We start from the raw sequence: 20,790 nt of genomic DNA on the forward strand, positions 1-20,790 counted from the left end.
GGGTGTTTCGCCGCCCCCCATTTGTACAGCTTTCTAACACGGGAGTTTTTATACCATTGTCTTGAATAAATAACCAAGAGCACCCCGAGTTGCTGGGGAGGGGGGGTCAGGGGGCCTGCCCCCCATGCCGTGGGGCTGGCCAGGGAGGAAGGGGTCGTGCTGGTTAATTAATTAAGGGGCTGGTGTTTGCATGGGGTTTTGGGGGGGGAAAATGCCGCAGCGGCGCTGGCGCTATGGGTTGGGTTTATCTGGTGACACAAAACCCTCCCAGGGGCTGGGGGGGGCTTTTCCCAATTCCCCCCCACACACACACACTGGGATGAGCTTCCAGTGGCTGCTGGGATGGGCCAGACCCTGCTGGGGGGGGGCTGAGGTGTGGGCAGGGGGGCCCTGGGGATGTGTGGCCTTGGGAATGGGGGGTCCCAGGGATGTGGGACCCCCTGGGGAGGTGGGATCTGGGAGAACTGGGATCCCAGGGGTATGGGGACCCCCTGGGGAGGTGGGATCTGGGGGAACGGGGATCCCAGGGATGTGGGACCCCCTGGGGAGGTGGGATCTCTGGGAATTGGGATCCCAGGGATGTGGGACCCCCCAGGGCTGTGAGACACACCCCCCCCCCCCCCCCCCCGGGGAGGTGGGAACTGGGATCTCTGGGAACTGGGATCCCAGGGATGTGGGATCTCTGGGAATTGGGATCCCAGGGGTGTGGGACCCCCAGGGCTGTGAGACACCCCACCCCCCCCCCCCCCCCCCCGGGGAGGTGGGATCTGGGGGAACTGGGATCCCAGGGGTGTGGGATCTCTGGGAATTGGGATCCCAGGGATGTGGGACCCCCTGGGGAGGTGGGATCTTTGGAAATTGGGATCCCAGGGATGTGGGATCCCCAGGATGTGAGACCCCCCTGGGGGGGTGGGAACTGGGAGAACTGGGATCCCAGGGGTGTGGGATCTCTGGGAATTGGGATCCCAGGGATGTGGGACCCCCTGGGGAGGTGGGATCTCTGGAAATTGGGATCCCAGGGATGTGGGATCCCCAGGATGTGAGACCCCCCTGGGGGGGTGGGAACTGGGAGAACTGGGATCCCAGGGGTGTGGGATCTCTGGGAATTGGGATCCCAGGGATGTGGGACCCCCTGGGGAGGTGGGATCTCTGGGAATTGGGATCCCAGGGATGTGGGACCCCCCAGGATGTGAGACCCCCTGGGGGGGTGGGAACTGGGATCCCAGGGATGTGGGACCCCAGGGATGGGGGATCTGGGGGTGGGGGACCCCAGGGATGGAGGGTCCTGCAGAGGGGGGGTCCCAGGCACACGAGCCCCCCCCGGAATCTGCGGGCCCGGGGATGTGTGCCCACCGGGATGCAGCGTCCTGCGGCGGTGGGTCCCCTGCCCTGGGGACACCGGCGGTCCCCGTTCGCCGGGGGGGGGGGGGGGGGGGGTGCCCCACGGGAGCAGCCGCTGCCCATCACCGTGGCGTCCGGGCTGAGAGGCGGTGCCCCCCCCCCCCCCCCCCTCCCGCCGGGTGTCGCGGCCGGTCCCTCCCCGGTAGTGCGTCCCGCCCCGCCCCGCGGCGGGCAGCCCCGCCCTCGCTGCCGCCGGTGCCCGGTGCCGCGGGCCGGCATGGCCCCGCCGCCGCCGCTGCTCGCCGCCGCCTGCCTGGGCTGCAGCCTCGCCATGTTCGGGACCGGCCTGTGAGCGCCGGGGGGGGCACGGGGGGGGAATGGGGGGGGGTGGGGGTGCAATGGGGAGGGGGCGGGGGGAGCTCAGGGGGTGCAATGGGGGCCATTGGGGGTGGGGGGGTGTTGGGACCAGGTTGGGGGGTGCAATGGGGGCTGGGGGGTGTTGGGGGTGCAATGGGGAGGGGGCGGGGGGAGTTCAGTGGGTGCAATGGGGTGCGGTGGGGGGTGTTGGGGGTGCAATGGGGAGGGTGCGGGGGGAGTTCAGGGGGTGCAATGGGGGCCATTGGGGGGTGGGGGGGTGCTGGGGCCAGGTTGGGGGGTGCAATGGGGGGGGGTAGGGGCGGTGTAGGGGCTGTTCAGGGGGTGCAACGGGGGCCATGAAGGATGGGGGGGTGCAATGGGGTCCAGTGGGGGGTGTTGGGGGTGCAATGGGGAGGGTGTGGGGAGTTCAGGGGGTGCAATGGGGGCCATTGGGGGGTGAGGGGGTGTTGGGGCCAGGTTGGGGGGTGCAATGGGGGGTAGGGGGGTGTTGGGGGTGCAATGGGGAGGGCACTGGGTCCGGGTCAGGGGATGCAGTGGGGGCCATGAGTGGGTGGGGGGTGTTGGGGGTGCAATGGGGAGGGTGCGGGGGGAGTTCAGGAGGCGCAGTGGGGGCCATTGGGGGGGCGGTGTGGAGGGGTTTGGGTGTCCAAGGGGGAGCACACTGGGGCCGGTTCAGGGGGTACAATGGGTGAGGAACTGAGGGGTGCAGTGTGGCTGACACTGGGGCGGTTTCGGGGCGGGGGGGTGACAAGGCTGAAGGCAAAGGGCCCCAAGGAATGGGGGGGGGCGGCTGGGGGAGCGGGGGGGCACTGGGGGTGTAGGGGCTGAAGGAGGGTTGGTCACAAGTGCAGAGGGTGGGTTGAGAGTATTTCAGGGTGTACATTTTGGGGGGGGGGGCGTGCAAAGATTGTAACCCCCCTGCAGGCCTGTACACCCCCCCACCCCCCCGCAGTGGGGCCGGGCCCCCAGGAGGTCGCTCCCCTCTGCTCTCCCTAGGTCCGACCTGCGCCAGATGTTGGCAACCAAGAGCGTGGAGAACATTCAGTTCCTGCCCTTCCTCACCACCGACGTCAAGTACAGCGGGGTCGAGCCCTGGGCGGGGCGGGGGGGTCACAAGCAGTTTGCCGGGGGGGGGGGTTACATGGTGGTGGCCGTGGCAGCAAGCGCCTGTGCCGTTTGCCCCGCAGCAACCTGAGCTGGCTGGGCTACGGCTGCCTGAAGCAGGACTGGACGCTGATCGCCATCAACACCATCGGGGCGACCCTGCAGACCCTCTACATCCTGGCGTACCTCTACTACAGCCCCGCGAAGGTGGGGGCCTGCCTGGGTGGATGGGGGAGACTTGGGGACCCCCACCCTGACCGTTCCCCCCCCCCGCCCCGCTGCTCTCCGCCCCAGCGCCCCGTGCTGCTGCAGAGCCTGCTGCTCCTGGCCGTGCTGGCAGCCGGCTACGGCTACTTCACCCTCCTGATTGCCGACACGCGGACGCGCCTGGCGCACCTGGGGCTCTTCTGCAGCGTCTTCACCATCGGCATGTACCTCTCGCCGCTGGCTGACCTGGTGCGTGGGGCTGGGGGGCAGCTGGGAGGTGGGGGGGGGCGGCCATGGGGGCAGCACCGGGGCTGCTCAGCCCGGGACCAGCCTCACGTTTGCTTCTGCAGGCCAAGATTGTCCGGACCAAGTCAACGCGCTGCCTGTCCTTCCCCTTGACCGTTGCCACCTTCCTGGCCTCCACCAGCTGGACACTGTACGGCCTGCAGCTCCGTGACCCCTACATCACGGTGGGTTGGGGCAGTGGGCGGGTGAGGATGCTATCCCATTCCCACCCCATCCCGTCCCGTCCCATCCCATCCCATCCCATCCCATCCCATCCCATCCCATCCCATCCATCCCATCCCCGTCCCGTCCCATCCCATCCAATCCCATCCCATTCCCATCCCATCCCGTCCCATCCCATCCCACCCTGTCGCATCCCATCCTATTCCATCCCGTCCCATTCCATCCCAACCTATCCCATTCCGTCCCATCCTATCCCATCCCATCCCATTCCATCCCAACCTGTCCCATTCCGTCCCATCCTATCCATCCCGTCCCATTCCATCCCAACCTGTCCCATCCTATACCATCCCATCCCATCCCATCCCATCCCATCCCATCCCATCCCATCCCCGTCCCGTCCCATCCCATTCCATCCAATCCCATCCCATTCCCATCCCGTCCCATCCTATCCCATCCCATCCCATCCCATTCCATCCCAACCTGTCCCATTCCGTCCCATCCTATCCCATCCCGTCCCATTCCATCCCAACCTGTCCCATTCCGTCCCATCCTATCTCATCCCATCCCATTCCATCCCAACCTGTCCCATTCCGTCCCATCCTATCCCATCCCGTCCCATTCCCTCCCAACCTGTCCCCATCCCATCCCATCCATCCCATCCCCGTCCCGTCCCATCCCATTCCATCCCATCCAATCCCATCCCATTCCCATCCCGTCCCATCCTATCCCATCCCATCCCATTCCATCCCAACCTGTCCCATTCCGTCCCATCTTATCCCATCCCGTCCCATTCCATCCCAACCTGTCCCATTCCGTCCCATCTTATCCCATCCCGTCCCATTCCATCCCAACCTGTCCCATTCCGTCCCATCCTATCCCATCCCGTCCCATTCCATCCCAACCTGTCCCATTCCGTCCCATCCTATCCCATCCCGTCCCATTCCATCCCAACCTGTCCCATTCCGTCCCATCCTATCCCATCCCGTCCCATTCCATCCCAACCTGTCCCATCCCGTCCCATCCTATCCCATCCCGTCCCATTCCATCCCAACCTGTCCCATTCTGTCCCATCCCATCCCATTCCATCCCAACCTGTCCCATTCCATCCCATCCTATCCCATCCCGTCCCATTCCATCCCAACCTGTCCCATTCTGTCCCATCCTATTCCATCCCATCCCATTCCATCCCAACCTGTCCCATTCCGTCCCATCCTATCTCATCCCGTCCCATTCCATCCCAACCTGTCCCATTCCGTCCCATCCTATCCCATCCCGTCCCATTCCATCCCAACCTGTCCCATTCCGTCCCATCCTATCCCATCCCGTCCCATTCCATCCCAACCTGTCCCATTCTGTCCCATCCTATCCCATCCCGTCCCATTCCATCCCAACCTGTCCCATTCTGTCCCATCCCATCCCATCCCATTCCATCCCAACCTGTCCCATCCCGTCCCATCCTGTCCCATTCCATCCCAACCTGTCCCATTCTGTCCCATCTCATCCCATTCCATCCCAACCTGTCCCATTCCATCCCATCCTATCCCATCCCGTCCCATTCCATCCCAACCTGTCCCATTCTGTCCCATCCCATCCCATTCCATCCCAACCTGTCCCATTCCGTCCCATCCTATCCCATCCCATCCCATCCCATCCCATCCCATCCCATCCCATCCCATCCCATCCCATCCCAGCCTGTCCCATTCCGTCCCATCCCATCTCGTCCCCCACCGTGGCATTCAGCTGAGCGGTTGCCCCCCCCCCCAGCCAGCGTCGTGCGTGTCACACAGCAGAGCCCGTGACTAGGCTCAGCGAGATGAGTATTGATTTTAATTAATTAGATGGTATAAGGCCAATAAATCTCCCCCGGCAACGCGGGGCTGGTGGAGTGGCGGTGGGGAGGGCGGCAGCGCCTCGAGCCAGGTAGATCCGTCGTTCCCCCCCACCCCACCCCGGCCCCCACCCATGTCATCCTGCAGGTCCCGAACGTGCCGGGATTGTCACGAGCGTCGTGCGGTTCTGGCTCTTCTGGCGGTACCCGCCGGGCCAGGACAAGCCCTACAGAGCCCTGCACGCTTGAGGGGGCCCCGCCGGCCCCCGAGGAAGGAGCCCACGATGAAGGATCCCCCCCCGACCTCCTCCCCCCGCTTTGCCAGTCTGCTCCAGCGTGGGCTGGCCCCAGCCACCGAGCCCTGGGTGCCACCGCGGCGCTGCTGTCCCCCTCAGCCGAGGGCTGCCCGCTCCCGGCAGGACCGGGGCCCCAGGAGAGCACCTCCTGCTTCTGCCGCCGTGGTTCGCCCTCGCCCCTGAAGCCCTTAGTCCTTTGGTGATGGTTGGTTTGGTCTCAGCGATGCTTTTGGGGTGCCGGGACCACCCCCCCCACACCTCAATCCCCGGGCACCCCGCCTGTCCCCGGGGACCCCTGGACTGTCTTCCGTGCCCACGGCTCTGCCCCAGCGCCGGGCTGGGGCTGCCGGGCAGCCCTGTCTCTCTTTTGTACAAATCGAAGTGCCTTTTAATAAATCAGAGACTCTTCCCAGCACCTGGTTGTTGTCCCCTCCCTCCCGGTGTGCTGGCTGCGGAGACCAGGACGGCTCTTGTCCCCACAGCCGCTTTGTCCCCAGGCTGGTGAGGGCTCATCCTGGCACCCACTGGGCTCTGGCAAACCCTCCTCCGGCAGCACCCACTTTCCAGCAGCGAGGAAGCATCAGCCCCAGCCCTGGGAAGGCTGTGTTGGGGCAGGGAGGGGACACGGAGGGCGGCAGCACTACCCGAGGGTGCTGCTCTGACTCCCTCCCGCCCCGAGCAGCAGCCTGGGGACACCAGTCACACCGGGGAAAGAAAAGTCCGTTCTGCAGCTTCGACACGGGGCTTGCTACGGGCCACGATGCCGTCAAACTTAGAATCCATTAAAAGCCTCGCTAAAACCACGACGACCGAGCGCGCACAAGTCAGGCGGCCGTTGGCGTTGACCCAAACTCGATTAACGAATTAACAATGATCCGGAATGAAGCGATCAGGCAAGCGCATCAGCAGAGGGACCGGCGCGCCTTTGGGTGACCAAATTACACAACAGACGCTGGCACCTTGTGAAACGCAACCCCCCTCCTGGGGCAGGAGACCCCCACACACACCCAGAGCGAGGAGCCCCGTCACGGCAGCTCCATCGGCACGGGCACATCCTCCAGCCTGGATGACGCAGGCCGGATTAAGGAAGTGGTGACGAGGACTTTGGCAGAGCCCGTGCTACGGCTCAGACACTTGTTTACACCTTGCGACGTGGCCTGGGAAAAATCAATACGGAGGCGAGCGGCAGGAACGGGGCCGAGCCGAGAGCGGTGGCTGGAAGGGATGATGAGCTCCCGCTGTGCTGCGGCATGCAGCCCCAGCTGCCGCGGCTACCGGGCTTGCCCGGCGTGCTCTGTCTTGCTGCCGTGGCCTGCGGAGCCGGGGCTCCCCTCGCCCGCACCGGCTGCGCTTGCAGGTGTCTCTGCCCCACGGACTCGCCGCAGGGCCGCGGTCGCTCCCCCAGCCGCAGCAGCCCCATTTCCCAGCGGGGTGGAGCCCGCGCTCAGCCCCCCCAGCACCGGGGTGCAGCTCCCAGCCCGGGCAAAGGCGCTGCTGGAGGACCGACCGCTTCGGGAAAGGGCAGCTTTCCCCGCTGACGCACCAGGCAGAAACTCGGCTGCCAACCGGTCGCTCCGGCTGGCATGTGCCGCGAGTGGATGGCGGGAGCGGCCGTGACGCGGCCCCACGCGCGAGGCCGGAGGCGTGCGGAGCATCTCCCAGGGATGTGAGCACCCGCAGCGGGCACGTGTCCGTGCAGGGAGAAGCTGCCGCCATGCTGCTGCCTGCCGAGCTGCCGGAGGGCCGTGAGTAGCCCCTGGATGGCCATGAGTAGCCCGCAGAGGACTGCGAGTAGCCCACGGAGGACCATGAGTAGCCTGTGGCGGGCTGCTGTCCTTGCCCTGCACCAAGACTGCAGTCCCTACCCCAGGAAGGTGCCGCTTCACCAAATCTGGGGTGGTGCCACCCCCCCAAACAGCCGCGCACAGGCGAGACTACGGGAGCTACCCACCCTGCTCTGAGCTGCCATTGTTGCTCAGGAAACAGCTAATTAGTCGCTCCTGCTAATTAGCCTGAGTCCTCCTTCATGATACCAACTGCTCCTTTTTGCAGAAGGATGCGCAGCCGATAATTAAAAACAAGAAAGTCCTTTGGCTGGTATGCGAAGAAGCCGGGGAGGCTGCCAGGAAGGCAGGCCCCGGCATGCGTCACCACCAGCCGTGCAGCTCTTCCAGCTGGCCCGGCAGCGCCAGGTCTCAGGCACCCCTGGACAGGGGGGCACCCCCGGACGGAGGGCAACCAGGGCCTGCCCCCCCCTGCCCGCAGCAGCAACGCCTCCACCGCAGGGCTCCCATCCCCATCCCGGAGAAGCCTGGCACGTCTGCCCGCCGCTGCTCGTGAAAGTGGGGGCAGAGGAGCGGCAGCTGCAGCCGCTGCGCCGGCAGGAGCGGGGAGCAGCCCCCCGGCGTGGGCTGAGCCGCCCCGGCAAGCCGGGGGAGACCACAGGCTCTGGGCTCTCTGCATTTTAAAGGCTGCGCCGCCTGCTCCACCCAGCCAGCTTCTCTCCTCCTTCCCCTGGAAACCGGCCAGCGGGACCAGGATGAGTCTTCTCCAGCTCCCACCTGACGGTGCGAACCACATCTGAAGGGCAGCCGGGAACGCGCTCTGCCCGCAGTGCTACCCAGCGCCCCGCGGGCCTGCGGGGCAAGGCCTGATCCTGTCCTCGCCACCTTGCATCCCTGCCTCTAGAGCCAAGCTCCAAGAAACTCGGAGAGGGAGAGGCCGGGTTGGGAAAGGACGGGCTCCCTGCAGGGCGGTGGGAGTGCTGAGAGGGGGACCTGGGCCTGCGCGGAGACCCCTCCTCTGCGCAGAGCTCCCCAAAAACCAGCCTCACCCTGGGGAGAGATGAGCGGTTTCCCACCAGAGCGGCTTTGAGCAGCGTCCCGGGGTCCTCGGCTGCCCGCTGTCCCCGACCAGGGCAGCACCACCCAGGGGAGCCCCAGCTGGAGGCCCCCTGCTCCCCCCCGGCCCCCCGGGGAGCACCGCACACCACAGGCAGCCGCCGTCCCTCAGCTTTATTGGGGTCAGAAGCGCAGCCCTCGTCGGCGCAGGTCCGTCCGCGCCGCGCTGATGTGCTCCTGCAGCTCGGCGGCCGCCTCCTCGCAGTCGTTAAAGGTGGCCAGGCGGTAGCCCACGGTGGCCAGGGAGTAGCAGCCGAAGGCCACCAGCAGGTAGACGGGCAGGGGCAGCAGGGCCTGCCGGTACGGGGCCGGCAGCCGCAGCCCCGGCGGCGCCAGAGCCAGCGCGGCCCAGGCCGAGCCCAGCAGGGCGAGTCCACACAGCCACTGCCCCAGCTTGGTCATGGCGGCCTGCGGAGAGAGGGGCCGTGAGAACCGGGCCGGGCCGCGCCCCGCACCGACCGCCCGGGCCGGGCCTGGCCCGCTCCGGGGCCTCCTGAACAGAGCCCAGCCCCGACCCCCTCCGGCCGTTCGCCAGTCGGCGCCGGGACCCGGCCCCGCCCCGCCGAAGAACCGGTACCGCCCCCCGGCTGCCGGTACCGGCCCCCACCCCCCACCTGGACCGGTCCCGGGCCGAGGGCCTGCTCCCCCTCCGTCGCGAGGATGACGTCACGGCAGCGCGCCGCAGCGCGGGGGCCGCTGGGAGCTGTAGTGCGGAGCCGCGCCACGGCGCCTAGCGCATGCGCAGCGGGAGGCTGCGGGGCGCCCCCTGCGGGCGGGGCGGAGCGGGGCGGGCGGGACCCAGCGGGACCCCCCGGGGCCGGGGCCGGTGCCGCAGGAAGCGCCGGGTTTTGTCGGCGGCGGCCGAGGCCGCGGCCGCAGGAAGCATCTGGTTTCCTCCGCGTCCGGCCGCGGCGGGCGGTGGGGGGGCCGGCGTGGGAGCAGGCCTGGCCAGCCCTCCCACGGCTTGCGGGGGCCTGGGCCCTTCCCACGGCCGCCCCCCACCCCCGGGGCAGCCCCGGTGCCCGGTAGCTCCCCCCTGCCTGTCGCAGGGAGAGCACGGACGTGCCTTTGTTCCCCTGCCAAGCGCCGGCAGCCTTGGCTGTGCCAGCGCAGGGGCTTAGCAGCAGCCGGAGACAGAGCTTTACCATCCACAGCCCCCAACTCTCATCTCCCGCCGGAGCCCCGAGTGCCGGAGCATCCCCCGCCAGCCCCGGGGACCCCCGCAGCCCCCCGCCGCCTCCCTCCAGCCGGGCCAAGCCCCTGCGGCACCAGAGCCTGCTCCGACCCGCCTGGCTCCGCTGGGATTTTCCTCCCTTGCAGGTCCAGCAGACAAGACGCCGTCAGCACATTTTCCCTGCGAGACGGCGGTGGGGGGGGGGGTCGGCCTGTGCCAAGCCCCCCCCCAGGCACAAGCGAGGCGGAAAACCCAGCCCAGGCTCCAGTGCAGCCTGGCCGAGCAAGCGGGATCGCTCTCAGCCACGCCGGTGCACAGCGGCGCGAGGAAACGGGGCCGAGAGCCGGCGGAGGAACCAAACCCGCGGCAGCTGCGGACAAGGAACTACAAAGAAATGGCTTTATTGGGCGGCTGAGAGCCCCAGTCCGGCCCAGCGGGGAGGGGGCTGCCCCGGGGAAGGGGCCGCAGGACATCAATTCCTCTTCCTGCCTTTGCCGACAGCCTTGGCGGGAGCAGCGATGGGTGCTGCGGACTGGTAGAGGGTAGAGGAGATCTTGTTGATGTAGTAGAGGCCAACCATGGAGAAGATGAGGCTGCGAGGAAAAGAAGGGAAGAGGCTGCTCAGCTGCTGGCGGGCAGGAACACGCCAGGGCTGGACCAACACCTTCCCCTTCGCCCCCGCTGCGGTTCCCAACACTGGACACCCTGGGGGTCCCTGACCAGCCGTGGCCCTGCCCCGTGCCCCACTCCCCTCCCAATCGCCAAGCACGAGCCATCAGGGTCCCCGGCAGCAGCCGAAGCAGCACGACGGCTGCTCCAGGCCAGGCTCTGGACTCACCAGGTGGTCACGCAGACTCGGTGAATGAGGCCGGAGGCAAAGAGAGCCAGCGAGAGGCAGGTGAGAACTGCAGGGGAAAAACAGGAGAGATAAAAGATGCAGTCACGCTGCCCCAACACGTCAGCCTCAGAGTAGTGGGGGCCAGGGCCGCAGCGATGCAGGAGGACAAACCTACCCACAGAATGAGAAAAGCTCCGGGGGAACTACCAGGGTGGCCCTTCCTCCAGGGCAGGGCCGGGACCCTGCGGTCCCACAGGCAGAGCACACACGGGGCAGGGCCCCGCCGCAGGCCCTTCGCAAACCTGGCCCTGCTGCGGGCCGGCACACCCGACGCCTTGGGACAACGGCGTGCTCCCACTCCTCCCCGCCCCGCACCCCTCCGCAGCACTCACTCTCGGGGAATATCTTGGCCTGGAAGCCTTTGCCGAAGACGAGGTTCTCCAGGTTGTTGAAGGCCTGGCCCGGAGGGTTAAGGGACAGAACGGGGCGCTGCACCCCCAGCCCCGCTCCCCGCCGCCCCAAAGGATACGGTGAGGGAGCAGACGAAGAGCGCGGAGCCCAGCAGCCCGCCCTGGATGGTCAGCCACTCGGTGGAGGCCAGCTGCCGGCTGTACATCTGCATCCCGGCGAAGAGCAGCAGCGAGAGCAGCGAGGAGAGCGCCAGGGAGGTGCCCGTGCCTACGGCTGGGGCCACGGTGTCACCTCAGCAAGGCTGCCGGGACCGGGGCCCCTGCTGCCACGGCGACAGGGACCGCGGGGCCAAGGCCGCTTCCCGGGCCTCGGCCTGGCCAGCAGCACCCGGGCCCCGGCCTGCCCCCGGGCCTGGGCCCAGGCCTTCCCGCAGGCCCCGGCAGCCCCCTGGCCCTGGCCGCCCCCCGGGCCCAGGCCCACCCCGCAGGCCTCGGCCGCCCCCCCAGGCCCGCCTTGGCCGCCCCGTGCCCCGACCACCGTCCCCGTTACCCATGGTGCCCCGCGGCGTCGCCCCCGGCACCGGCCCAGGCCCGTCCCGCTGCCACCGGCCCGCGCAGGCGCACTGCGGCCGCGCCGGGAGGGACACGGCATCAGGCGTGGGGGGGAGAGACAATGCGCATGCGCTGGCGCTCCCCGCCCCGCGGGCGCAGCGCTCCGGCGGGCTCGGGCGCCCCCTGGCGGCTGGGCGCGGCGCTGCAGGCCCCACCGGCTCGCGCGCCCCCCGGCGGCGGGGAGAGGCGCAGCGGGCGGCCCCGGGGCGGGGGCGCGGACACCCCCCCCCTCCGCAGCCCCGGTACCGGTCCCGGCCCCTTTCCCGGCGCCCCGCTCGGCCCGCCCGGGGTCCGCCCCGGGCGCCGCACCCCGAGCCGCGCTGCCGTCCGCACGGGCCCGGCGGGGGGTGCCCGGGGCTGCGGCGGGAGCCTCCCGGTGCCGCCCCGCCGTCGCCGCCGCCGCCCCCCGCCGCCCCCCCGCCGCCGCCGCCGCCGGGGCGGGTCCCGCCGAGCATGCGCGCCGCCGCCCCGCGCCCTCCCCCCGGCTCCGCCGCTGCCTGCAACAGACCGGGGCGTCCGCGGCCGCCGCTGCTGCCGCCGCCGCCGCGGGGACCGGCGCCGGGAGCGGAGCCATGGCCGAAGGCGAGGACCTGCAGACCTTCACCTCCATCATGGACGCGCTCGTCCGCATCAGCGTAAGCGGCGGCGGTGGGAGGGGGGGGGGGCAACCGCGGGGCCGCGCTCCCCTGGGACCGGCGTCGCCATGGCAACGCGGCGGGGCCCGATGGCGGAGGCGGGCGGGATGGCGGGGGTGCCCTTGAGGGCCGGGCAGGCCGCGGCAAGGCCTCGGCCCCGCGCCCCGACCCACCGGGCCTGGGGCCGTCGGGCGGCCGTCCCCGGGGAAGGCCGACACCGGGCCCCCCCCCGCACCGTGTTATCCCGGGGCCGGGAGCACCGGGAGCACCGGGAGCTGCCTGCACACCGGTGGGCGGGGGGCCCGGTCCCCATCCTGGCTGCGATCCTGGTGGCTGTCCCGGTACTGGTCCCAGTCCTGGTGCTGGTCCCAGTGCCGGCCCCAGCCCCAATCCCCATCCCGATCCCAGCCCTGGTCCCCATCCCAGCCCTCATCCCGGTGCCGGTCCTGATCCTGGCCCTGGTGCTGGTCCCAGGCCCGACCATGGACTTGGTGCTGGTCCTGGCTCCGGTCCCAGTGCTGGTCCCGATCCTGGCCCTGGTGCTGGTCCTCATCCTGGTCCCAGTCCTGGTCCCCATTCCAGCCCTGGTCCCAGTGCTGGTCCCAATCCTGGCCCTGGTGCTGGTCCTCATCCTGGTCCCAGTCCTGGTCCCCATTCCAGCCCTGGTCCCAGTGCTGGTCCCGATCCTGGTCCCAGTGCTGGTCCCGATCCTGGCCCTGGTGCTGGTCCTCATCCTGGTCCCAGTCCTGGTCCCCATTCCAGCCCTGGTCCCAGTGCTGGTCCTGATCCTGGCCCTGGTGCTGGTCCCGATCCTGGCCCTGGTGCTGGTCCTCATCCTGGTCCCAGTCCTGGTTCCCATTCCAGCCCTGGTCCCAGTGCTGGTCCCGATCCTGGCCCTGATGCTGGTCCTCATCCTGGTCCCAGTCCTGGTCCCCGTTCCAGCCCTGGTCCCAGTGCTGGTCCTGGCTCTGGTCCCAGTGCTGGTCCCGATCCTGGCCCTGGTGCTGGTCCTCATCCTGGTCCCAGTCCTGGTTCCCATTCCAGCCCTGGTCCCAGTGCTGGTCCTGGCTCTGGTCCCAGTGCTGGTCCCGATCCTGGCCCTGATGCTGGTCCTCATCCTGGTCCCAGTCCTGGTCCCCATTCCAGCCCTGGTCCCAGTGCTGGTCCTGATCCTGGTCCCAGTGCTGGTCCCAATCCTGGCCCTGGTGCTGGTCCTCATCCTGGTCCCAGTCCTGGTTCCCATTCCAGCCCTGGTCCCAGTGCTGGTCCCGATCCTGGTCCCAGTGCTGGTCCCGATCCTGGCCCTGGTGCTGGTCCTCATCCTGGTCCCAGTCCTGGTTCCCATTCCAGCCCTGGTCCCAGTGCTGGTCCTGATCCTGGCCCTGGTGATGGTCCCAGGCCTGATCATGGACTTGGTGCTGGTCCTGGCTCTGGTCCCAGTGCTGGTCCCAGTCCTGGCCCTGGTGCTGGCTCCAGCCCCCAGCCTAATCGGAGCCCTAGTCCCCATCCTGGTGCTGGTCCCAGTGCTGGTCCTAATCCTGGCCCTGGTGATGGTCCCAGTGCTGATCCTGATCCCAGCCGTGGTGCTGGTCCCAGTCCTGGCCCTGGTGATGTTCCAGGCCTGATCCTGATCCTGGTCCTGGTCCTGATCCTGGCCCTGATGCTGGTCCTCATCCTGGTCCCAGTCCTGGTCCCCATCCCAGCCCTGGTCCCAGTGCTGGTCCTGATCCTGGCCCTGGCCCTGGTGCTGTTCCCAGGCCTGATCACGGACTTGGTGCTGGTCCTGGCTCTGGTCCCAGTGCTGGTCCCAGTCCTGGCCCTGGTGCCGGCCCCAGCCCCAAACGCAGCCCTGGTCCCCATCCTGGTGCTGTTCCCAGTGCTGGTCCTGATCCTGATGCTGGTCCCAGCCCTGACCCGGTCCCGATCCCAACCCCAGTCCCCATCGTGCCCCGGTCCCGTCCCCGGCGGGTGACGTTCCCCCCTCTCTCCCCAGACCAGCATGAAGAACATGGAGCGGGAGCTGGTCTGCCCGGTGTGCAAGGAGATGTACAAGCAGCCGCTGGCCCTGCCCTGCGCGCACAACGTCTGCCACGTCTGCGCCAGCGAGGTGCTGCTGCAGCACGGCTACCTCTGCTGCGACCCCACCTCCGAGCCCACCTCGCCCGCCGCCACCCCCGCCACCCGCAGCCCCCGCCTGGGACGCCGGGCCGTCCCCAAGCCCGACCGCCTCGACCGCCTCCTGAAATCAGGTGGGAGAGCCAGAGGGGACGGGGACGGGGCTCGGCGGGTCGTCCCGTGGGAGGGCCGAGCGGCTCTGGGGCGCCGCGCCCCGCCTGACGCCCTCCCCGCCTCCCTCCCGCAGGTTTCGGCACCTACCCGGGGCGCAAGCGGGGCACCGTGCACCCCCAGACCGTCAGCTTCCCCTGCCCGGCCTGCCAGCGGGATGTGGACCTGGGCGAGCGGGGCCTGGGCAGCCTCTTCCGCAACCTGACGCTGGAGCGGGTGGTGGAGCGCTACCGCCAGACCATCAACATCAGCGCCGCCATCATGTGCCAGTTCTGCAAGCCCCCGCAGCTGGAGGCCACCAAGGGCTGCACCGAGTGCAAGTCCAGCTTCTGCAACGAGTGCTTCAAGCTCTACCACCCCTGGGGCACCCAGAAAGCCCAGCACGAGCCCACACCCCCCACCCTCACCTTCCGCCCCAAGGTACGACCTCCCCGTCGGGGTCTTCCTTCCCCGCCTGGGATTTCATGGGTGCCCGGGGGGTGGATTCTGGCAGGGGGGTGAGCGCAGAGCCCCGCTGAGCTTCCCTGTGCCGGCGCAGGGGCTGATGTGCCCGGAGCACAAGGAGGAGGTGACTCACTACTGCAAGACCTGCCAGCGGCTGGTGTGCCAGCTCTGCCGCGTGCGACGCACTCACACCAGCCACAAGATCACCCCGGTGCTCAGCGCCTACCAGGCCCTCAGGGTAAGGGCTGCGGGGGCCACGCTCGGGGCAGGGACGGGGCTCGGCGGGGAGGAATCGGGGGCACCGGCGGAGCCCCGGCACAGATGGGGTGTGCAGGTCGGGGATGTGGGGGTTGCCGGCACCTCGCCTCACCTCCTTCCCTGCAGGAGAAGCTGACGAAGAGCCTCGCCTACATCCTGAGCAGCCAGGACACGGTGCAGACCCAGATTGCGGAGCTGGAGGAGACGGTGAAGCACACGGAGGTGAGGACGGAAGGTGCCTGCCTGTCCCCGAGCTGTCCCTAGCTGGGGTTGGCGCTGCCAGGCGGGTCCCTTCTCCGCGCCGGGGCGTGCGGCACGCTGACCCCGCCGTGCTCTGCAGGTGAACGGCTCGCAGGCCAAGGAGGAGGTGTCGCAGCTGATCCAGGGGCTGTGCGCCATGCTGGAGGAGAAGCGGGCGACCCTGCTGCAGGCGATCGAGGAGTGCCAGCAGGAGCGGCTGGCCAGCCTGCACTGCCAGATTCAGGAGCACCAGGCCATGCTGGAGAACTCGGGCATGGTGGGCTACGCCCAGGAGGTGTTGAAGGAGACCGACCACCCCTGCTTCGTCCAGGCTGCCAAGCAGCTGCACAACAGGTACCGGGCTGCGGGGATCCTGGTGGGCTGCCGGGGCGGGGGTCAGGGTCCGCTGGTGCCCAAGGCGGCCGCCACGTACCACCCTGACGTCCCTGCTCTCCGGTGCCGCAGGATCCTCAGGGCCACCGACTCGCTGCAGAGCTTCCGTCCTGCAGCCACGGCCTCTTTCAGCCACTTCCAGCTGGATGTCAGCAGGGAGCTGAAGCTGCTCACCGACCTGGCTTTCATCCGAGGTAAAGGCAGCAGGACCCGGGCACCGGCTGTGCCCCGTACGGAGGTGCAGCCCCTGCGGGCAGAGCGGCTCCCTGCCCGCCTCGGAACCGGAGCTCAGCCACGGCCGCCGAGGGCTGCGCTCGGGCGGGCGCTCGCGGATCTGCCGGTCCCCCCTCCCCGTCAGGGACGGCCCTCGCCCCAGCAGCCCCCAAAGCGATCCCTGCCCCTGCCCTGTGCCAGGGCGGCCGGGCCGGGGGGCAGGACAGGCAGGGCCGAGGTGCCAGGTAAGGGCAGCAGGAGCGCCGGAGGGTGAGTACGGAGCGGAGGCTGCCCCGCTGCAGGGCAGGCGCTTCCCCGCAGGGCAGGAGCCGCGTGGCCCTGCCGGACCCGCTGGCAACAGTTTTCAGACCTGCTTCTACCTCTCTTTGTTTATAGGCTGCGGCCGCTGCTGAGTCGTCACCGAAGTAACTGAGGCAAGTCACATCCCTGCCCCAGAGCCGGCCCCGCTCTCTCTGTCCCATCCCTCCATCCCCGCTCCTGCCCCGTCCCCGCTCCGCCGCCATCCTCCATCCCCGTCCTGCCCGCTGGCAGTGGCAGGCGGTGGCTCTGCCTGCCCCCCCTTCTGCTGCCGCTCCTCCTGCCCTTCGTCCCCCATCTCCGTCCCCCTCCTCGCCCCATCTCCGTCCCCTTCCTCGCCCCATCTCCGTCCCCCTCCTCGCCCCATCTCCGTCCCCTTCCTCACCCCATCTCCGTCCCCCTCCTCGCCCCATCTCCGTCCCCTTCCTCGCCCCATTTCGTCCCCCTCCTCACCCCACCTCCATCCCCTTCCTTGCCCCATTTCCGTTTCCCTTCTCGCCCCATTTCCGTCCCCTTCTCGCCCCGTCTCCACCTCCCTGCCCCATTTCTGTCACCCTCTCGCCCCATTTCCATCCCCCTCCTTGCCCCATTTCCATCCCCCTCCTTGCCCCACTTCCGCCTGCCATCCCCTCATCTCTCCGCCCCTCCTTCCCACCCTTCTGCCCCACTCCCACCGCGCTGCCGGCATCTTCACACCACGCTGCCATCCCCATCTCCTCCCCTCCTCCTCTCCTGCTGCCTCCATCCTCTCTCTTTCTCTCTCTCTCTCCTCCCTCCCCGACTTGCACTCAGCCTGTCTGGTCCCTGGAGCCCCACAGCAGCGAGCTCCTCTGTCTCCCCGACTCTCGCTCTCCTCTGGTGCCTACACACAGTCTCCGCAGTCAGATCCCCCTAGACTCCTGCTGGTTGTGCGTCCGTGCGTCCGTCCGGAATGCCCCCTCCCTGCGTCTGGCCGCCTCCCCGCCTGCCGGCGGGGGGGATGCTGCCTGATGCCCGCCGGTGCCTCTCCCCGCAGCACCCGAGGCCCCCGTCATCGACACGCAACGCACCTACGCCTACGACCAGATCTTCCTGTGCTGGCGGCTGCCACAGCACTCGCCGCCCGCCTGGCACTACACGGTGGAGTACCGCAAGACGGACGCCAAGGCCAAGGGGCTGAAGCTGTGGCAGCGGCGGGAGGAGGTGCGCGGCACCAGCGCCCTCGTGGAGTACCTGGACACCGACAGCGTCTACGTGCTCCGGGTGAAGGGCTGCAACAAGGCGGGCTTCGGGGAGTACAGCGAGGACATCTACCTGCACACACCGCCCGCCCCAGGTGAGGGGTGCCGGGGGCTCGAAGCACAGATCCAGAGCACCCCGCCGGCCGCTTGCGCCGTCCCTCTCACCCATTCTTCTCTCCTCTCCTCCTTGCAGTCCTCAACTTCTTCCTGGACAACCGCTGGGGCTTCAACCGGGACCGGCTGGCCATCAGCAAGGACCAGCGCGCCGTGCGCAGCGTCCCCGGCATCCCCATGCTCTTCGCCGCCGAGCGCCTGATGACCAGCTGCCACCTCTCCATCGACCTGGTCATCGGCGACGTGGCCATCACGCAGGGCAAGAGCTACTGGGCCTGCTGCGTGGACCCCAGCTCCTACCTGGTCAAGGTGGGCGTGGGGCTGGAGAGCAAGCTGCAGGAGTGGTTCCAGGTGCCGCAGGACGTGGTGAGCCCCAGGTGAGCGGGGGTTCGGTGGGTGAACGGGGGGTCCTCCGCCTCTTCCTGCCTCCCCGCTGGGCGCCGGCGCTGGGGCGCGGAGGGGAGCCCCAGCCTGTCCCTCGCGTGTCCGCGCCGGGACTCAGCCGTCCCCCCACCGCAGGTACGACCCCGACAGCGGCCACGACAGCGGGGCGGAGGACACGACGGTGGAGGCGCCCCCGCCCTACGCCTTCCTCACCATCGGCATGGGCAAGATCTTGCTCTCACACGGGTCGGCGCTCACCTCTCGCGACCCCAACGGCTGCACCGTGCCCTTGCCCCCGCGCATCGGCATCTGCCTGGACTACGAACAGGGCAAGGTGAGCTTCTACGACGCCGTCTCCTTCCGCGAGCTCTGGGAGTGCGGCGTGGACTGTTCAGGGCCCGTCTGCCCTGCCTTCTGCTTCATCGGAGGGGGTGCCCTGCATCTCCAGGAGTTGGTGGCCAACAAGCAGGAGCGTAAAGTGACCATCGGGGGCTTCGCCAAGCTGGACTGAGCCGTGCCCGTGCTCCGCGCATGCGCGCCGGCTGTGACCCCCAATTGCTCGGCAAGCTCCAGGGCCTGGGGGGCACACGAGCGAGCAGGGAGCAGAGCACAGCGAGGGCAGCCCCGACCCTGCCGCTGGCTGGGAGCAAGCCAGGCGTTTGTTTCGTGGGATGGGGGGGACGGGGACAGCTCTGCCGTCCCCTCCTCTCCCCATCGGCCTGCCCCTTTCCCCAGCTTGGCTCGAGGCTGCGGGCAGGGCTGGGCAGAGGGTGCACGCCAGGTCCTGGCAGAGGGTCAGCCCTAGAGATGGACAAGGGAGGGGGGTGCGAGTGGGACGGGGGGCTGCGCGGGGAGGGGGGCGGCAGGTGACGGTGGGAGTGATGGTGGGGGGGAGAGGTTGGGTGCTGGCTGGGGTGGGGGAGGCAGCTGGGCTTGGGGAGAGAGGGTGGGGGGAGGCTGGGCTGGAACGAGGTGTGAAGACATTTTTTTAAAATGGCTCATTTTCAATGTGGCTCACCCGGCTGCGACGCCGCAGCCGGGCACAGACACTGCAGCCAGGCACAGCCGCCACCGGCTCCCTCCCACGGGCTGCTGGGCTGTGGCCCCGGGGCTCCCCTGGGGCCGCAGAGTGCCGCTGGCTGCTCTGCCGTGTCCCCAGGGAAGCCGTGCGCTCGGCCAGCCCTGCCTGTGCCCCTGCCTGCACGGTGCGCCGGCCCATTTGCTGCCTGCACGTGCTCCGGTGGGAGACGCTTGGTCCCCCTTACACCGCGCCGTGCCAAACTGCAAACAGCCGGTGCAGGCTGGGGCCACGGGGTTGGGATCTGACCCGGCCAGGAGCCGCATGGGGCTGCCATCCACCGCAGGGGCCCGTGCCGGTGTTCCCGTGCCGGGATCCGTCCGAGCTGCTGTAGTTTCTCCAGGGTTCTGTTACAATTGCTGTATTTTCATGGTTTCCTACAATAAACTGCAATGCCAGACTCCTCCAGAGCCACCCCGCGGCAGAGGGCAGCCGCCCCACAGGCAGCACTGGCACTGGGGGCTGTGTGGGGTGCTGGCCGCTCCCCGGGGTGCGGTGCCCGTCGGTGAGGCCGTGGGGCTGGCCCTGGCAGCGAGGCCGTGGGGCAGGGCTGTCCTTCGGGCCGTAGCCAGCAGGGGCCAATCCTGCCCAGGGAAGGGCCCAGGGCAGCCCGGGCAGCGCTGACGTGTCCGGTCCCTGCCCGTGCTCTGCCCGGCCACGTGGCCACTGCCACCGTCCCGGTGTCGGGGTGCTCCTGGACCGGCTGCCAGTGGGGACCGTCTCCCTGCCAGGCCTAGAGAAACCCCCTATAGCATCAGCGGGGGGTCCCAAGCGTGGCTGGTCCAGCTTGGGGGGCTGCATGGCGCTGGGGTGGGTTAATGGGGGCTGGAACCCCCCCACGCAGGTACCTGCATCCCACGGGGCCCTGGGAAGCAGCGTGGCAGGCAGAGGAGCCACATGTGGGTCCAGACCCCCGCCCTGGGCTGGCGCCTGTCCCCGGGAACACGGGCCCCATCCGTTCGGAGGCAGTGGGGCCGGGCTCCCTGCGAACAGGCAGCTCTTTGTAGGGCCCAGCCCTGGCGCCTGTTTCGATTCCTGCGGGCCCTGCCCAGGGCTGGGGGGGGGCAGACGCAGCCCTACCCCATGCGGCAGCAGCCTCACGCAGCCCCCCTGCACCCCACGGCTGCACCCCACGGGGCCCTGCCCTGGGCACACGGCCCCATCCCCGGCGGGTGGCAGGACTTGGGGGGGTGTGTGGGGGGGAATGGGACGTGACACTGTGCCACAACCGACCCTCGATGCTCTTTTTAGCTTTTCCCCTTCCTTCTGGCATGCATCCGGCACCACATGTCGTGCCCCCCCCATCATCCTGCTGTTCATGTGCATGCAAAGACCCCCCTCCAAGCCCTCCCTGCACCAAACCGCCCCCCCAGCTCCTGCCCTACCTGCCCTAATGCAGGGTGCACCCCATCCCCGCAGCCCCCCATCCCCGCAGCCCCCCCGTCCCCGCGCCTGCCGGGCTGGAAGGCTGCTGGGTTGCGCTGTTGCTGTTGGCAACTCCGACTATCAGCAAGGCACATGGAAAACCAAAAGTAGCAGAGCCCCCCCCCAGCTCCCCCCCCAACTCCCCCACCAGCTTTGGGGCTTGCATCACCCCCTCTCGCCGGGCAGCCCCAGCTGCCCTGGAGCCCCCCCCAGCCCCTCGCCTACA

General features: G+C 69.0%; 4 protein-coding genes across 7 annotated transcripts; 2 read left to right on the forward strand and 2 right to left on the reverse strand.

Moving 5' to 3' along the window:
* The first annotated feature begins 1,648 nt into the window (after positions 1-1,648).
* SLC50A1 (solute carrier family 50 member 1) lies at positions 1,649-5,618 on the forward strand. The gene is made up of 6 exons (XM_059832328.1): positions 1,649-1,689; positions 2,716-2,793; positions 2,907-3,030; positions 3,118-3,279; positions 3,381-3,504; positions 5,475-5,618. Exons 1-6 carry the CDS (start codon positions 1,673-1,675, stop codon positions 5,573-5,575), a joined length of 606 nt encoding a protein of 201 aa, XP_059688311.1. The 5' UTR covers positions 1,649-1,672; the 3' UTR covers positions 5,576-5,618.
* Positions 5,619-8,621: 3,003 nt separating this feature from the next.
* On the reverse strand, positions 8,622-8,924 carry DPM3 (dolichyl-phosphate mannosyltransferase subunit 3, regulatory). Its single transcript, XM_059832407.1, has one exon. The coding sequence runs from the start codon at positions 8,922-8,924 to the stop codon at positions 8,646-8,648; it is 279 nt and encodes a 92-aa protein (XP_059688390.1). The 3' UTR covers positions 8,622-8,645.
* Positions 8,925-10,079: 1,155 nt separating this feature from the next.
* Positions 10,080-11,527, reverse strand: KRTCAP2 (keratinocyte associated protein 2). The gene is made up of 5 exons (XM_059832172.1): positions 11,495-11,527; positions 11,064-11,218; positions 10,927-10,990; positions 10,535-10,601; positions 10,080-10,289 (listed from the first exon to the last, which is right to left on the reverse strand). Exons 1-5 carry the CDS (start codon positions 11,496-11,498, stop codon positions 10,169-10,171), a joined length of 411 nt encoding a protein of 136 aa, XP_059688155.1. The 5' UTR covers positions 11,499-11,527; the 3' UTR covers positions 10,080-10,168.
* On the forward strand, positions 10,527-18,766 carry TRIM46 (tripartite motif containing 46). Of its 4 annotated transcripts, none has more exons than XM_059832171.1 (10): positions 10,527-10,537; positions 14,190-14,440; positions 14,554-14,897; positions 15,016-15,159; positions 15,306-15,401; positions 15,520-15,773; positions 15,885-16,006; positions 17,359-17,658; positions 17,757-18,054; positions 18,197-18,766. In XM_059832171.1, exons 2-10 carry the CDS (start codon positions 14,191-14,193, stop codon positions 18,570-18,572), a joined length of 2,184 nt encoding a protein of 727 aa, XP_059688154.1. In that variant the 5' UTR covers positions 10,527-10,537; position 14,190; the 3' UTR covers positions 18,573-18,766. The 4 variants fall into 4 exon arrangements, with proteins under 4 accessions (XP_059688154.1, XP_059688150.1, XP_059688152.1 ...); XM_059832167.1 differs by lacking the exon at positions 10,527-10,537 and adding an exon at positions 12,129-12,293 and having other exon boundaries at positions 14,185-14,440; XM_059832169.1 differs by lacking the exon at positions 10,527-10,537 and adding an exon at positions 12,129-12,191 and having other exon boundaries at positions 14,185-14,440.
* Positions 18,767-20,790: the final 2,024 nt, after the last annotated feature.

This window comes from Gavia stellata, chromosome 33, assembly GCF_030936135.1.
Source record: "Gavia stellata isolate bGavSte3 chromosome 33, bGavSte3.hap2, whole genome shotgun sequence".
Lineage (NCBI taxonomy): Eukaryota > Metazoa > Chordata > Aves > Gaviiformes > Gaviidae > Gavia > Gavia stellata.

Excerpts from the sequence above, each read along its gene's own strand:
- SLC50A1 (XM_059832328.1), top strand. Across the intron at positions 3,280-3,380 it reads TCTCGCCGCTGGCTGACCTG|GCCAAGATTGTCCGGACCAA; the intron begins GTGCGTGGGGCT and ends TTGCTTCTGCAG. Across the intron at positions 3,505-5,474 it reads TGACCCCTACATCACGGTGG|GTCCCGAACGTGCCGGGATT; the intron begins GTTGGGGCAGTG and ends GTCATCCTGCAG.
- KRTCAP2 (XM_059832172.1), bottom strand. Across the intron at positions 10,991-11,063 it reads TCTTCGTCTGCTCCCTCACC|GCCTTCAACAACCTGGAGAA; the intron begins GTATCCTTTGGG and ends CCTCCGGGCCAG. Across the intron at positions 10,602-10,926 it reads GGCCAAGATATTCCCCGAGA|TTCTCACCTGCCTCTCGCTG; the intron begins GTGAGTGCTGCG and ends TTTCCCCTGCAG.
- DPM3 (XM_059832407.1), bottom strand. The coding sequence starts at position 8,924 with ATGACCAAGCTGGGGCAGTGGCTGTGTGGACTCGCCCTGCTGGGCTCG.
- TRIM46 (XM_059832167.1), top strand. The coding sequence starts at position 12,129 with ATGGCCGAAGGCGAGGACCTGCAGACCTTCACCTCCATCATGGACGCG. Across the intron at positions 14,441-14,553 it reads CGACCGCCTCCTGAAATCAG|GTTTCGGCACCTACCCGGGG; the intron begins GTGGGAGAGCCA and ends TCCCTCCCGCAG. Across the intron at positions 15,774-15,884 it reads GCCAAGCAGCTGCACAACAG|GATCCTCAGGGCCACCGACT; the intron begins GTACCGGGCTGC and ends CCGGTGCCGCAG.